Raw genomic sequence first — 17,422 nt, forward strand, 5'->3', positions numbered from 1 at the left:
CCCTGGGTCAGGAAGATCCCCTGGAGAAGGAAATGGCAACCCATTCCAGTATTCTTGCCTGGAGAATCCCATGGACGGAGGAGCCTGGTAGGCTACAGTCCATGAGGTAGCAAAGAGTCGGACACGACTGAGCGACTTCAATTTCACTTTCAGACTAAGAACTAAGATTACCTAGTGATCCCCTCGGACATTTAACTTGAAATTCTTGGCATAGAAAAAAAAAATTAAATTCTAGAGCTGCAAGAAAAAAATTTGATAATGTTCTCTAATCTCTGTAAAACCACAGAACCTTGGTTCTGCTTAGATAGTATTCTAAAATCGGAAGGTAATTCTCATTGTATACTTAACTTATATCAAAAGTCCTATCGTAAATTTTTGCATGTGTGCACAGCCACTTAGTCAGGTCTCACTCTTTGTGACCCCATGGATATAGCCCACCAGGCTCATGTCCATGGGATTATCCTAGCAAGAATACTGGAGTGGGTTGCCATTTTCTCCTCCAGGGGATCTTACTGATCCTGGGATCAAACCTGAGTCTCCTGCTTGACAGGTGGATTCTTTACCACTGAGCCAGCTGGCAAGCCCTATCATAACTATTTAATGTACATTAAATAAAATGTTAGAAAATTCATCAGTTTATAAGTACCCATACAGTTGAACTATTCTTTCCCTTGGACCACTTTTTGCAAAGTGCATGATCCTATGCTGCTGCTACTGATGCTAAGTCGTGTCCAACTCTGTGCGACCCCATAGATGGCAGCCCACCAGGCTCCCCCGTCCCTGGGATTCTCCAGGCAAGAACACTGGAGTGGGTTGCCATTTCCTTCTCCAATGCATGCAAGTGGAAAGTGAAAGTGAAGTCGCTCAGTCGTGTCTGACTCTTAGCGACCCCATGGACTGCAGCCCACCAGGCTCCTCCGTCCATGGGATTTTCCAGGCAAGAGTACTGGAGCGGGGTGCCATTGCCTTCTCCATAAAATAAGTAGATTAGCTTTTTATTGGAATATAATTGTTTTACAATGTTGTGTTAACTTCTGCTGTATAATGAAGTGAACCAGCCATATTCATACATAAATCCCCTCCTCTTGAGCCTCCCTTCCGCCCCTCCCATCCCACCTCTCGAGGTCATCAGAGAGCGCTGAGCTGAGCTCCCTGTGCTAGCTTCCCACTAGCTACCTGTTTTCCGCATGACAGTGTGTAGATGTCAATGCCAATCTCCCAATTAGAGTCACTCCCTCCTTCCCCCCCCGTGTCGACGTGTCCATTCTCTGTATCTGCATCTCTATTTCTGCCTTGAAAGTAGGTTCATCGGTACCATTTTTCTAAACTCCACATATATGCATTAATATACAATATTTTTCTCTTTCTGACTTACTTCACTCTGTATGACAGACTCTAGATCCATCCACATCTCTCCAAATGATCCTATTTCACTCCTTTTAGCGGCTGAGTAACATTCCATTGTATATTTGGACCACATCTTCTTTATTCATTCACCTGTCATTGGACATTTAGATTGTTTCTATGTCCTGGTTATTGTAAACCGTGCTGCAATGAACATTGGGGTACATGTGTCCTTTTGAGTTATGGTTTTCTCAGAGTATATGCCCAGTAGTGGGATTGCTGGGTCATATGGTAGTTCAGTGTTTAGTTTTTTGAAAAATCCCACCATTGTTGGGATTGTATGTAGCAAACGGTATGGAGTAAGACACTTTGATCAAGCAGACCTCACTCTGGATTAGCTCCCCTGCTGTGTATTCTCATAGCACACACTTTCCACTGGAATGTAAATTGTTCTGTGAGAGCAGACTGTATCTGTCTCCTTCACCATGGTTAATCCTAATCAATTCTTCATTTTCATAATCAAGATTGATTAAAGAAACCCTTCTGTTACTGCATGTGTGTGTGTGTGTTTAAATGTACCACAGTCTCTAGTGTGTGTTTAAGTATTAATAGTTCAGCAAAAGAAGCCTGGAGGCAAACAACTGAGAATGAGTTTGAATCCTTTGCTCTGACAGTTACTAGTTACCTAATTAATTAATTACCTAATTAATTAGTTAAGTGACCCTGAGAAAAGTTGTTCATTTTTATGTTGATTGAGTTCCTTCTATCTGTTAAAAGATAGTAATACCATCTACTTCAGGATTTTAGATGAATTACGTAAAGCCTGACATCCAGTAGGTGCCCAATGAAAGTTTGTTTTTATCTTTTCTGCTTCCCCTCATTGTTAAACCCATAATTGAAAGATAAAATTTTAGGAGGTACAAAAAAAGTTTTAGTATTAAGTAAAATGATTTCACCAAAGTGGTAAATCTCAGAAGATGAGTAGATTATGAAAGGCATGGTCACCCAGGTATCCATGTCCTAATTAAAAGACACAGTCAAGATTGACTTGCTCATACTGTTCAAGAGAGCCTTATGTATTTCTCTTTATCCTGTCTTTATTTATAATCTGCAAAAGTGCAAATTACCACCAAAGATATATTTTGAAATTTCAACTATGGAGCAAACTGTGTGGGCAAAGTTAAACATCACAGATAAATAAAATATAATTAAATTTATCTTAATGCCCCTCTCTACAAATACAGATTAAGAGGTAAATGTCATGATAATTCTGAAGGTCTGGATCAGTGGTTCTCAATTAGAACCCTGCCAAAAGTCAAGTAAGAAAAGAATATTACTATATTCCAACTATATACACCATTTTCAACAGTTCTTGGAAACCTAGAAAGAGACTCTAATGTAGAAGAAAAAGCCAAGGCTATTAGAAATGGTGGGCAGTACAGCAAGCAGACCCAACTCAATCCAAGGCAAACCCAAACTATCAGCTAAATATTAAACAAAATAATTACTTGAAATGATAAATATGACCTTAATATGCATATGTACTATAGGTTTCGGAGAAGGCAATGGGACCCCACTACAGTACTCTTGCCTGGGAAATCCCATGGACGGAAGAGCCTGATAGGCTGCAGTCCATGGGGGTCGCTAAGAGTCGGACACGACTGAACGACTTCACTTTCACTTTTCACTTTCATGCACTGGAGAAGGAAATGGCAACCCACTCCAGTGCTCTTGCCTGGAGAATCCCAGGGACAAAGGAGCCTGGTGGGCTGCCTTCTATGGGGTCGCACAGAGTCGGACACGACTGACGCGACTTAGTAGCAGCAGCAGCACTATAGGTTTAATTGGGTTGTTTTGTTTTGTTTTTGAGTAAATAAGGTTTTTTTCCCTTGAAATAATTTGGTAATTTTTATTTTTTTTGGAAAGCATGCATTTCATCTACATTTTCAAATTTATTGATATAAGGATTCACAGTGGGTTTAATCATCTTTGTAATCTCTACTGTAGCTCTAGTTATTACTCCCTTTCATTTCTAATCATTCACATCCTTTTTTGTTAGTAATTATATCAAAGGATTATCTGTTTTAATAGTCTTTTCTAAAAATAACATTTGGTTTTATTCTCCTCTGTAAAGTATTTTTGTTTCCTATGTTATCAGTTCTTGATTTTCATTATTTCTCCCTTCAGTTTTGAGTTAGTTCTTATTTTCATTCTAACTTCCTTCCCTTCTCACTTTGTTTCTTAATTTTCCACCTTATCTCTTTTCTAATACAAGTATTTACAGTTGTAAATATTCCTCAAAGTACTATTTTAGCTGCAAGCCACCAGCTATATAGGGTTTTCATTATTACTCCATTCTGAGTATTTTTAAATTTTTATTTTGATTTATAATTTGTCTCATGAATTATTTAGAAGTATGCCTTTTAATTTCCAAATCTATGAAGTCTTATCTGTTTTTGATTTCTAACTTAGTAATTTTGAGGTCTGAAACATAGTTCCTGTCTTCTGCTAAGTAAATTTAAACAGAGCTATCTTTATGTCAAGGTCCTCAGCATGACGCCATTCAACTATCCTACCCTATGTACCTCTATTCCCCAAAACACACATCTTGACCCTGTCAGGCCAGGGTTATTAAGCAACTTTATGCTCATTACAGCCTCCATGTCTTCATTTATTTTTAATTGGGTGAACTGATATCCTCTTTTCATCAGTGAGAATCATGATCATTAAGCTGCTTCCTTAGTTGCCTTTCTCCCTTTGATGTATTATTTTTAAATCCTTAGATTGTTTATTTTGGAACTTCCTTGAAAGAGAAAGTGAAAGTGAAGTCGCTCAGTCGTGTCCGACTCTTTGCCACCCCGTGGACTGTAGCCCACCAGGCTCCTCCATCCATGGGATTCTCCAGGCAAGAATACTGGAGTGGGTTGCCATTTCCTTCTCCAGGGGATCTTCCCCACCCAGGGATCGAACCCAGGTCTCCCACATTGCAGGCAGATGCTCCCTTAGGGTTCTTCTAAAATTTTTACATGTTTTAAAATTTTAAAGTTATGTTAAGATTTTAGATGCAGCAATGGATTTATGTAAATATAATTTTCCTCTATGTGCTTTTTTTCACATACTTTGATGTTTGTGTCATATTGCTTTCATAGCCAATGGAAAGAATAAGTGTTTTTTTAAATCTGTATTTGAGTGACTATATTTCCCCCACTGCTTCCTAAGCCTATTTTCTTCATGTCTTTTCCTTTTCCAATTATCTGCTCCTTTCACCAGAGAATAATAATATTTTTGAGAACTAACTACATAGCCCATACACACTACATTCTTTACTCACATTCTTATTTAATCATCAGAAAAGCTCTCTCTGAGAAGCATTATAATTACCCCTGTTGCAGATGAGGAAGCTTAAGCAGCAACCTGTAAGTGACTTTTTCAAGGTCACACAGTTAAAATATAGTAAAGACAGTTTGAACCTGGACCCATCTGACGATGTAGCCAAAGTGCTGAAGTACTACCCCACACTGATTTCAAGAGTTTCTGGATTCTCTAAGCACTGGGATGGTTGCCAAGTAACTAAGCAAAGAGCATATTGAATTGGAACCAGTTCAGTACTCTTCTAAGATATTCTTAAGATTAAATTCAGTAATTAGGCTCTTATACAATACCAAGAGAAAATTTCTTTTGGTAATGTAGATAGGTAATCAGTGAACTAAGCACTACCATATGCTATCTTTGATGAATGTTTCAGTCAAAATGTTTAAGCATAGTACAAGGAAGAAATGCATTCTTCATATGAGAACAAGTTCTTGAGAAGAAAAGATTTTTCTTTTAGAGTTTAGTGCTTATTAAGATCTTTATAACTGAAATCTAACTAAGAAGAAAGTTTATAATATACTGGAGACTTTGTAACAGAAGGATTTCTACTGCATAAAAGACAAATAATGCTTTAGCTGTCCCTTTTTGTTTCTCCCTTCTTCCTTCCAACACTGTTCACTAACTCACCTGAGGTTGAATCATCAGGAATCTTTCATGCCTGTACACAGAAGGCGGTACACCCCTTCCCCTCTTTTTCCCACTTTTCACATTTTAAAAGCATTGAAAAATGGTTTTCTATACTAATAATAGCTGCCATTAATAAATATCCACTATATGCCATGCATTGTTAAACAATGTTTGTATTATCTCCATTTTCACACCTTTCCTTACAGATAGGAAATCAATACCCAGAGAAATGGTTCTTTGATTTACCCAAGGTCACAAACATCTAACCAAATGGGATAGTGATTATAGTTAGAAGGATGATTAGTTAAGATATTATTTGCCATTAATCACACAGAATCGGGATTCACACCCAAATATGTTTGGCTACTAATATATGTTGCCACCCAAACTATTTGGCTGTGAAAAGCCAAAAATAGGAACTCAGCAACTTAATTCTTAAAGTGACACTAAAATTCATTAACCTTCTATGAGATATTAAATTTATATATTGTCAAATCCTAATTTCCTAAAATTTACTTTTTATTCTGTAATTTATTTTCTCAGGAGTAGTATATAAATATAAGTAATGTAACTAAACTTTAGATTATAAGAAAACATTATGAATATAAGATATAAAGTCCTGGGGATGTAATATACAACATTATGGCTGTAGTTAAAAAAAATACTGTATTGATACATTTGAAAGTTGCTAAGTGAGTCAATCTAAAAGTTTTCATCAAAAGAAAAAAAATTTGTAATTATATAAGGTGATGGATAGTAACTAAACTCATGTGGTAATCATATCACAATATATATGTCAAGTAATTCTGCTTTTCACCTTGAACTTACACAGAGTTGTATGTCAGTTATATTGCAACAAACCTGAAAAAAAGAAAAAATATTGCAAATATAAATTCTGACCCCCTTATGCTATCATTTTAAGAATTAATAAATTAAATGATTTAAATGCCTTATAACATTCCATTTATAAACACAACAAAAGCACTATGGTTAGAAATGAAAATTCTTTTGTTATGAAATTAACAAGTAAATTCTTTATTCCAACTAATAAGGTAAACTGTAAGAATTTTCTCTTACCACTGAATTTATTTTGTTATCCTGGCTGAGAGTTCTTAGAGTAGTTGGAAATGTTTCTGTTCTGATGACACAGTTGCCTACAATAGTTTTGTTATTTATTCCCAGGAAACATATCCAGGAAGCAAAAATCAAATCATACTTGAAAACTTTGTTTCTGGCGCATATTATATTATAAAACTGATTAGATAGTAAAATCTATTATAATAAAAAAGGACATGAAATCAAAATTTAAATGAATGAATTTTACCTATTATTTAGAATCTTATAACTAAATATTTGACCATTTAGAAGCATTATGACAATATATTAATATCTCATCTGTGACTAACCAATATTTTCTATTACACAGAAAATAATCATATTAGTTTTATTTATAGGGGATTTTAAGAACTAAACTTCTTACTGTTTAATTTCAATCTCTAAGATTTTTTTTTGCTTAGACTAGTAATTGTGTATTAGACAATGTAATGGTTTCATTCATTCATATTTCATGACTCAACCAATTCAGCAGAAATTCATTGAGTATCATTGACAAGGCACTGCTAAGCTTGAAGGAAGGATAAAAGGATGAATAAGACTTTGAAAGAGACATGGCAGCAGCTATGAGATAAAGCAAGCAAAGTAAGATCAATACTGTAATAAAAGTATAAAGTGCTATGTAATCACAGTATGGGAGCATTTAATTCCCACTGATTACATGTGTAATGGGAAAGTTAGAAAAGAAAGTTAATATTGAATGTGCTCAGTCATTCAGTCATGTCCAACTCTTTTCGGCCCCCTGGAATGTAGCCTGCCAGGCTCCTCTGTCCATGGAATTTTTCAGGCAAGAATATTGGAGTGGGGTGTCATTTCCTACTCCAGGGGATCTTCCTGACCCAGGGATAGAACCCACATCTCTCACTTTCCCTGCACTGGCCAGTGGATTCTTTATCACTGCTGCTGCTGCTGCTAAGTCGCTTCAGTCGTGTCCGACTCTGTGCGACCTCATAGACTAGTGCCACCTAATACCTACATTAAAGTATCCCAGGTCTTTTTCTATAAATGCTATTTTATTCAATCCTTAGCAAATTGACAGATACTTTTAAATTATCTTAGTTTGTCAGAAACAGACTCACAGACTTAGAAAATAAAACTTATGGCTACCAAAGGGGAAAGGTAGAGGGGGATAAGTTGGGAGTTTGGGAATGACATGCACACTTAAAATAGTTAACTAGCAAGGGCTTCCCAGGTGGCGCAGTGGTAAAGAACACAGGAGATGCGGGTTCAATCCTTGAATAGGGATGACCCGCCGGAGGAAATGGCAACCCACTCCAGTATTCTTGCCTGGGAAATCCCATGGACAGAGGAGCCTGGTGGGCTGCAGTCCATAGGGTTGCAAAGAGTGGGACACAACTGAGCGACTAAGCATGCTAAGCATGCGAGCAAGGGAATAGATAATAACACAAGGATAATAGATACTAGCACAGTGCTCAATATTCTGTAGTAACCTAAATGGGAAAAGATTATGAAAAAGAATAGATACATGTATATGTATAGCTGAAAAAATTAGCTTAGTTTTTGAAGGACTCTGAATTTATTTCTTTTATTATCTGTCATATCTGATGCCTTTTCTTCTTTCAATATCTGTGATGTATGATGCCTTAAATTCAAGTGAAAAATAGAAATCTTGTCCCAAAATAAATAAAACTAAAATTTTGTAGGTTCTTGGAAAGCAAGATTAATACGACTTGAATGGAATGAAGCAGAGCCAAAATAGCAGTGTGCCCCACTGATTACTCAGGCCCAGCACCCCTCCTCCCTCCCATGTCTGGGTGGGGTGTGCCTAAACTTTGCAGCTTCTCTTGCATCTGGACTGAAGAAGCATCTTGAGGAATTACTTAGCAATACACAGCTTCTAGGGCTTTGCACACCTGTCTCCTCTGCCTAGAAGCTTTCTTCCCCATCCTGTCTGTGATATTATCTGTTGACTATGCTTTCATGTCTAATCTTGGACATCACCTCCTCTGAGTCTCAGCCATAGACACACACCCTCGTCTGAATTAAGAATCCCTCTTCTCTATTTGCATCCTGTTCTAACCTCATTGTAGTCCTTTTCTCTACAAGTCTGCCACCACCTGGCAGGCAGGAACGGTATTTTATTTTGCCCAGCCCCTACTACTACTCCTAAGTCGCTTCAGTCGTGTCCGACTCTGTGCAACCCCATAGATGGCTAGCACAGTAATATTATATCATAGGTGCTGATTATAGACTGAAGTGTTGTTCAGTTGCTAAATGTGTCCAATTCTTTGTGACCAATTGTTAACAACGGATTGAAGTGTGACCCACTGAAACAAGAGATGCGTGGAAGTCCTAATCCCCAGTACCATCGAAATGTGACCTTATTTGGAAGTAGAATCAAGAAGAAAAAGCAATATGACAACGAAAGCAGAGATTGGAGTTACACAGCTGCAAGCCAAGGAATGCTACAGATTTCCAGCAAATGATCAGAAGCTAGGAAGAGGCAAAGAAGGATTCCCCTACAGGTTTCAGAGGGAGCATGGCCCTGCTACAGTTTTATTTTGGACTTCTAGCCTTCAGAACTGTGTGACAATAACTATCTGTTGTTTTAAGCCACCTGATTTTTGATACTTTGTTACTGAGTCCTAAGAAAGTAGTGGATGACACCTTTGAATGGATGGCCTAGAACTTTTACCTGGCTGTGACAAGTCTGTCCATTCTCAGTTTTATTTTCCTTCTAGCTTTGATCTAAGCTTCTCTCACTGTACTTGGCCATTTGAAGCTATGAGTTTCATTTGTCAGATTCTCAGGTCTCTTCTCTTGCTCTCAAGTATTCCAGATGTGATTTTCTGTCTGGCCATCTCCAACACTGAACAGATGTGGATTCTATGGGGGAAAAAATGTGTACCTATATTTGCCTCTTTGAATACAGTCTGAAAAGAGTGAAGTGAAAGTGCTAGTTGTTCAGTTGTGTCTTTGTGACCCTGGGGACTATAGCCCATCAGACTCTTCTGTCCATGGGATTTCCTAGGCAAGAATACTAGAATGGGTTGCCATTTCCTTCTCCAGGGCATCTTCTGAACCCAGGGATCAAACCTGGGTCTCCTGCATGGCAGGTGGATTCTTTACCACCTGAGCCACCAGGGAAGCACTGTATACAGCCTGTATCTTGGTAAATCTTTGTACCTGCACTATTTTATTTTATTTTTTTTTTTTACTTTTAAGAAAACTTACCTGAGCATACGCATGTCTCAATATCTAAGACAGAGAAACGATGGGGTGTGAGGCTCTGTTCTGTATACAAGCTGCTCAAGAAAGCCTTCATGCCATCGCAACCCGAGCTGGCATGCTGTTTGAGCTGGCTGATGTGTCTTGCTACCTTTTAATGGCAACTTAGTGGAATGACCTATACCTTGGGTTTTGTTGTCAAGTAGAGTGGGTATCAAATCCAATCCTGCCACTTTAAAGCTTGCTGCTGCTACTGCTGCTAAGTCGCTTCAGTCATGTCCGACTCTGTGCAACCCCATAGATGGCAGCCCACCAGGCTCCCGCGTCCCTGGGATTCTCCAGGCAAGAACACTGGAGTGAGGTGCCATTGCCTTCTCCGCTTTAAAGCTTAGGTAAATTATTTAACCTCAGTACTCTTCACATTCCTCATATGTAAAATGGATGACAGCGGTGTCAAACTTCTGACTTATTATAAGAAAATAATGATATAATACACATATCAAGCTTTTAGCATGGTTCATGTAATAAAATCAGTGAAAGCTATTGTTATATGGGCAAGAAAAATTCCCTCCGTTTACGATCAAAATCAAATTTATTTTGTGAAGCAGCACCTTTGGAATAAAACTGAATTGTATAGATGAAAAGTATAAATCTATCATGGAAAACAATTTTATTTCTGCCCCAAAATACAAGAAGGAAAATGGAAAAAAATCCATCCCTCCTCCCATGGACACAAAGCTTTATTATTAAATCAAAAGACTCACCCACTTCTTTTTCTCTCTTTAAACAGGCTAAAAAGAGAGATGAAATTATCCAACTCTTAAGAAAACAAAGAGAAGAAAGGATCTTGGTGAGACTGATAGTGAGGCATTCAAATAAATCTTTGGGGGGTGGCAAATTCTGAGAGGTTTTAAAGCTTTATCCTTTAAATCTTGATGCCCATGGTCCAGAGCCTTCTATATACTGGAAGTGGGGCAGGGCATAGATATCAGATAATTTGAGAATCCTTGATAAACCAAAGATATCTCCAGAGTGTGCAACTCTGCTGGCACAGAAATGGTGCTATTGTCACTGGGCTTATTGTCACCTGTTATAAAGCTGTCAGGTATTAACATGGGCTACGTCATTGTTAGTACGTACAAACAAGTTCCATTCTGAAAGCACGTTTGTAAGTCCAACAAAGTTAGCCTAGGGACCCAATTAACACAATCAGCTATATAGTACAGTACTGTAATGGGTTTATAAGACTTTTCACACAAATAATACATTAAAAAAAACAAAAATTAAGCATTTTTAATCTTACAGTACAGTTACCCTGAAAAACACAGTAGTATCGTACAACAGCTGGCCTACAGGGGCTGGAGTTACTGATTGGAGGAGGGAGAGGAGGTGGGAGATGGTAGAGCTGAAGGATCGTCAGCAACGGGAGACGGAGGGCGAGCTGCAGTTTCATTCACACCTTTTGATTGAACATGCAAACATACATTTGTATCTTTGAAAGTTTGAAACTTGAAGGTTCACATGTAGGGGATTTACTGTATTTGTTTTATAATGATTGATCTTGCTTAGATCGTACAAAAGCAAATGCTAAATAAACAATATAAACAAACAATAAAAGCAATAGCATCCCATAGTCTTATGGATGTACAAACACACTGTCCTGAATGAACCCCAAATGCCTTAATCTGGACCATTTCTAACACCATAGTCTCCAGGTTTAAGAAGATAGTGATTAAAAACTCTGTGATAATTTTACTTCAGATTTTTCCTAAGTAAATTTCAGTCATTGCAAGAAGTAAAAATTTTCCTTTTTGATATTTGTTTTGTTTTAGAAAGAACTGATTTCCCTTCCTCATAAACCAAAAGGCAAAGTACACAAAGCAAAGTAAGTTTACCTCTGTCAAAAATAGTCTGACCCTTCTGTTGCTGTTGTTCAGTTGCTAAGTTGTGTCCGACTCTTTGTGATCCTATGAATTGCAGCACACCAGGCTTCTCCGAGTTTGCTTCCCTGAGTTTGCTCAAACTTATATCCGTTGAGTCAGTGATACCATCCAACCATCACATCCTCTGTCGCCCCCTTCTCCCCTCTCCCTCAATTTTTCCCACCATCAGGGTCTTTTCCAATAAGTCAGTTCTTTGCATCAGGTAGCCAAACTATTGGAGCTTCAGTTTCAGCATCAGTCTTTCTAATAAATATTCAGGGTTGGTTTCTTGTAGTATTGACTGGTTTGATCTCCTTGCTGTTCAAGGGACTGTCAAGAGCCTTCTCCAACACCACAGCTGGAAAGCATCAGTTCTTCAGCACTCAGTCTTCTTTATGGTCCAATTCTCACATCCATACGTGACTGCTGGATAACCATAGATTTGACTATACGGATCTTTGTTGGCAAAGTATTGTCTCTGCTCTTTTAAACACTGTCTAGCTTTGACATAGCTTTTCTTCCAAGGAGCAAGCGTCTTTTAATTTTGTGGCTGCAGTCACTGTCCACATTGATTTTGGAGCCCAAGAAAATGAAATCTGACACTGTTTCCACATTTTCCCCATCTATTTGCCATGAAGTAATAGGACTGGATACCATGACCTTAGTTTTTTGAATGTTGAGTTTTAAGCCAGCTTTTTCACTCTCCTCTTTCACCTTTGTCAAAAGGCTCTTTAGTTCCTCTTCATTTTCTGCCATGAAGTGGTATCATCTGCATATCTGAGGTTGTTGATATTTCTCCCAACAATATTGATTTCAGCTTGTAATTCATCTAACCCGGCATTTTGCATGGTGTACTCTGCTTAGAAATTAAATAAGCAGGGTTACAGTATACAGCCTTGATGTACTCCTGTCCCAGTCTTGCACCAGTCCATTGTTCCATGTCTGGTTCTAACTGTTGCTTCTTGTCCTGCATACAGGTTTCTTGGGAGGCAGGTAAGGTGGTCTGGTATTCCCATCTCTTTAAGAATATTCCAGTTTGTTGTCATCCTCACAGTCAAAGGCTTTAGCATTGTCAATGAAGCAGAAGTAGATTTTTTTTTAATTCCCTTGCTTTTTCTATGATCCAGCATTTGTTAGTAATTTGATCTCTGGTTCCTCTGCCTTTTCTAAATCCAGCTTGTACATCTGGAAGTTCCTGGTTCACAAACTGCTAAAGCCTAGCTTGAAGGACTTTGAGCAAAATCTTCCTGGCATGTGAAATGAGTGCAATTGAATAGTAATTTGAACATTCTTTGGCATTGCTCTTCCTTGGGATTGGAATGAAAACTGACCTTTTCCAGTCCTGTGGCCACTGCTGAGTTTTCCAAATTTGCTGGCATAACGAGAGCAGCATTTTAACAGCATCATCTTTTAAGATTTGAAACAGCTCAACTGAAATTCCATCACCTTTCTGGTTTCCCTGTGAAGAAGTGCTTCTTTTTTCCTTACTCAATTTTCTTCCTAACTTCAAATATTCTTTTTAAAAACCCACCCACTGCTTTAGGGATTTCTTGCTTTGAGAAAACTTTCTTCTCATCTACATAGAAGTGTGTGTCCGCTTATCTGTCTGTGCAATATAAAACACCAGTTGATGCAAACAGGGAATAGACCAACCTGAGCCTCTGTACACACTCCATTCCCCTCCCTTCTCACCCCAGGGAATTGTATCCACCTGCCCTCACACCCTCTTAGCTCCCCTCTCTCCCACCAACACTGAGCCCTCTCATTTTTGGCAAAACAGCATGTCCTCTAGATTTTCAACTCTGATACAACCAAAGGCATACCTAAAATTGCTAAATCTTAATCCATGTAGCAAGGGCTAGCCTCACAGTTCAGGGTTAATCGCCTTATTCCCAGAATACTGCTACAGCAGCACCAGGCACAGGGTCCAGAAGAGTTTAAAGGAAACTGGCTATCACCTGTTAATGACTAAAGAATCCCTAATTAAAAATGTCCCCATCTTTGCATTATGACTGAAACCCAATGTGTCTAACTCAGCATTAGCTTGACAGATATTTATTTGCATACTACATTCATGGATTAACAAGAAGTAATAGAATTTTTATTCTTATTGGTACTGAGGCCAACTTCCATTAATGTTATCAGATGTTATTAATGGAAACATGAATATGTCTACCCTGATTTTTTTTTAAGTTCTGGAAAAAAAAATTGGAAAAGTCACTTAATGACCTAATATTTTCTATACAATGTTTAGCAACTTAATTTCTTGTTTTTCAGACGATTTGATTTAATTTATAAGGGTAGAGCAAAATTAGTTCAGTGAAAATTTCATTTACTTGATTCAAAAAATAAAGATTGCTACTTGAATTGTATCCGCAGATCTGGCTGGGTACTCCAGAGGAAGTAAAAGTGTTAGTTGCTCAGTTGTGTCTGACTCTTTGCCACCCTATGGACTATAGCCCGCCAGGCTCCTCTGTCCATGGGATTCTCCAGGCAAGAATACTGGAGTAGGTAACCATTCCCTTCTCCAGGGGACCTTTCCAACCCAGGGATGGAACTCAGGTCTCCTGCGTTGCAGGCAGATTCTTTACCGTCTGAGCCACCAGGCAAGCCCTGGGTACCTTAGATTTCTGTGCACATTTTTATTGGGATGAGCAGAACAGTCCTGTTACTACACATGTGGATTCACTTAAGAGTAAAACATTATTCCACAACTTGGACAGATAATTCCCTCAATGATATAAGTGCTAACCTAATTCCTTCTGTATACCTGCTTGGCCTTTCTCCTCTGTCTCCTCTGTCTTAAAGCCTTGAATTTCATTCTGTTTCACTGCGACATCTTCCTCTAAGCTTCTTACACAGAAGAATCTGTGTCTGCACTGTTCTCTTGGCAATTAGTCATGCACTACTTTGTGCCCATATTTTATAATTATTCAACTCTTCTCTGCTATGTTGTTATTTAACTTTTCACCTATTTTTACTTGTCTGTGACTGTATTGTATGCTCCAAAAGAAACTGGGTCTAGCACAAAATGCCTAACACACTGCCTCCCTGTAGGAATTCAGAAAATATTTGTAAAAAACTAAAAAAAAAAAAAATTTTGGCCACACCATGTGGCTTTTGGGATCTTAATTCCCCAACCAGGGATTGAACCTGGACCCAGGCAGTGAAAAATGCCAAGTCCTAACCACTGGACCACCAGGGAATTCCATATAACAAAAAGTTTTAGCTAAAAAAATGTCCTGGTGTCCAGCATTAGCTAATTTAGAAAGTAGTATTTCTATACTGTACATTAGTTTGTGAACAATTTTAAATTGTGAAATATCTTAAGATTTTATTGTAATTTATTTTAAAGTTTAATTTTATTTTAATTTTACCCCCTTTCCTCTCCCTCCATCCTTTCTTGTCTACCCAAAACTTCCCTACATAAACAGGTCTGATTTTACCATCACTCCTTCACCAGATCTTAGAATACTCCAGGTCCCATTTTGTCAGAAAGAAAGAGCTAAAAAAGTGTGACCACAGTAAGGTTTTAGTGGCATTATGTTTTTTATCCACCCAGGAATATTTGCATTTTAAAAGAGGGCTGACTAGAAGGAATCCTGGGTAATCCAAAGAAATCAGTCACCAGTGATGAAATCTCAGAAGTTTGACTCTTAGGTGAACACATTATATTTACCTTTAGGAGGTCCACTCCCAAACCTTTCAAGTCACTTCACAGTGGAATGACTGTTCCTCCCACACAGAAATTTATACTTGGTTGCAAAATCTAACCCGTAGTTAGAATGCAACATAGTAAATTTGTATTGGAGAAACTTTCAAAAGTTGTTTTCACGCCACATTGTGTTCACAACTACAGAGTTCTGTACAGAGTTCTGAACTGATCCATGTTACTGCCAACAGGAAAGTGATTTCAAAGTCAGATAAAGAAGACCAGGAAGAAGTCAAAGCCTTGGACTAATCTGATTGACACCTGGGAGAGGATGGCTCACTTAGATCTTCACTTTTGAAACAACTGGCTCTTACATCAGGATCACTGGAATCAATTAAATTAGACCAAGAAATAAAAGTTAAATATGCAGCGCTTCTAGGAGTACCAGCTATTGAGTACTTGTGTCTGTTTTACTTATTGAAAACCACTGCATTTGATACCACACAGTTATCATCTCTCATTTTATATATTCTCAGGCTCCAACTTACCTTGCTTTCATTTGAAGGGTATTTCCAGAACTGCTATATTTGATCTATATTATGAATATCAGATAAACCAAAAACAGGGACTTTATGTGCCTCAACTTGTAGACCACCATATAAACAAGGGCTTCCCAGCTGGTGCTAGTGGTAAAGAATCCACCCGCCAATGCAGCAGACATGGGTTCTATCTCTGGGTCAGGACAATCTCCTGGAGGGAAATGGCAACCTGCTCCAGTATTCTTGCCTGGAAAATCCCATGGGCTGGCAGGCTACAGTCCATGAGGTTGCACAGAGTCAGACACGACTGAGCGACAGCACAAAAGCACTACATATTCAACAAAAGTAAAAACAATAAGGAAATAGAGATGAGAGATCAGTCCTGAAAACTTTAAAGTCTTCTTGCTATATATATTTTTTAAAAATCCATTATCCAAAATTTGGTTTATTCAGCTTCTGGGACATGTCTGAAGTCAGCAGTGAATTGCTTCCAGTTTTGTGAATAGCTGGCTCAACATCCCCATGTCTTATACACATGTCCGTAATCCCACTGCTAACCTACCTCACTTACAAAGGTGGGATACACTGGAAAAGAGAAGGTTAAGACTTTGTCCCTTGTGTATTGCCCAACTGGCAGGTCTACTCAGGACTGTACATGAGATTCCAGAGCTTGCAGCTCTATTTAGAAGCACCATGCACTTTGCTCCTAAGCCTCCACCTGCAACTCCTGAACATAAACTTCGCACAGTGCAGCTTCCATCCACAGTGCCAGCAGCAAAGTGGGTGACCCACTGGTCAGAACTTAATCATTAAGGGCACACCAAACTGCAAGGGAGGCTAGGAAACAGTCTTTAATGGGGATGGATGAGGGGATATCCGCCTAGATGGAATTCAAGGACTCTATCACTAAAAGAGGCGGAGAATGGATATCAGCATTTCTGCTGTGACACTATTTGGAGAAAAACATTTTGAACAAAAGAAAGGTAATCAGACCTAGAGAAGGGAAATTTAGAAAGTTACAAGTTGGCAATCTCATCTCAGCATTATCAAGATTAAAAATTACCCTGTCAGGATGATGTGTTTGTCTGCCGGACAGCTCTCTTATTGCGAAGATGGACATAGCTGGTTATCAAAGCCTAAATTTCAAATTGTATAACTGATTTCCTTTGTCCTGATGCCATGCTCACTGAGAAATCTTTTTCCCTCCAGAGGGCGAGTATGTACTCAAAAGACCAAGGCAAACTTTGATTTACCTGATGACTATGTTTCTCAATGGATGAATATATCAGCCTCTTAGATTGGGCTTGAGCTTGTCAAACTAAGGATTGGAGCCTGGACCAAGACAATTTTACCAAGAAAAATTCCATTTTATGAGCTTTTTCTGCAACCAGCAGCATCGCTCTGTATTATCAGGTGTAATGGTCAGGTATTGCTGCAACAGCATTGCATAACAAAGTGATCTAAAACATTTATTATTGCTTATATATCTGGAGGTCAGCTGAGGATTTGACTGTCTAAGTCTGGCCAGATAGCTCAGCTTCTGGCTGCAGGGCAGCTCTGTTTCTCACTATAGTCTGCTGATTGACAGAAGCCGCTCCGCCCTAGGTGTCTTCTTTGGGATCTACCTGGACAAGTGGGATATCTGAGCTCTCAGAGGGTGGCAG

General features: G+C 38.6%; 1 protein-coding gene across 2 annotated transcripts in view; it reads left to right on the top strand.

Moving 5' to 3' along the window:
- The window catches only part of HOATZ (HOATZ cilia and flagella associated protein), a 36,331-nt gene extending 20,665 nt beyond the window's left edge, over window positions 1-15,666 (top strand). The window contains exons 4-6 of one of the 2 annotated variants that reach the window (XM_004016008.5): window positions 10,436-10,495; window positions 11,478-11,530; window positions 15,471-15,666. In XM_004016008.5, coding sequence (XP_004016057.3) covers window positions 10,436-10,495; window positions 11,478-11,530; window positions 15,471-15,528 — 171 coding nt within the window. In that variant the 3' untranslated portion in view covers window positions 15,529-15,666. The remainder of the gene's footprint in view (window positions 1-10,435; window positions 10,496-11,477; window positions 11,531-15,470) is intronic. The other variant, XM_027979184.2, reaches the window with a different exon arrangement.
- The last annotated feature ends 1,756 nt before the right edge of the window (window positions 15,667-17,422 follow it).

Source organism: Ovis aries, chromosome 15, assembly GCF_016772045.2.
Source record: "Ovis aries strain OAR_USU_Benz2616 breed Rambouillet chromosome 15, ARS-UI_Ramb_v3.0, whole genome shotgun sequence".
NCBI lineage: Eukaryota > Metazoa > Chordata > Mammalia > Artiodactyla > Bovidae > Ovis > Ovis aries.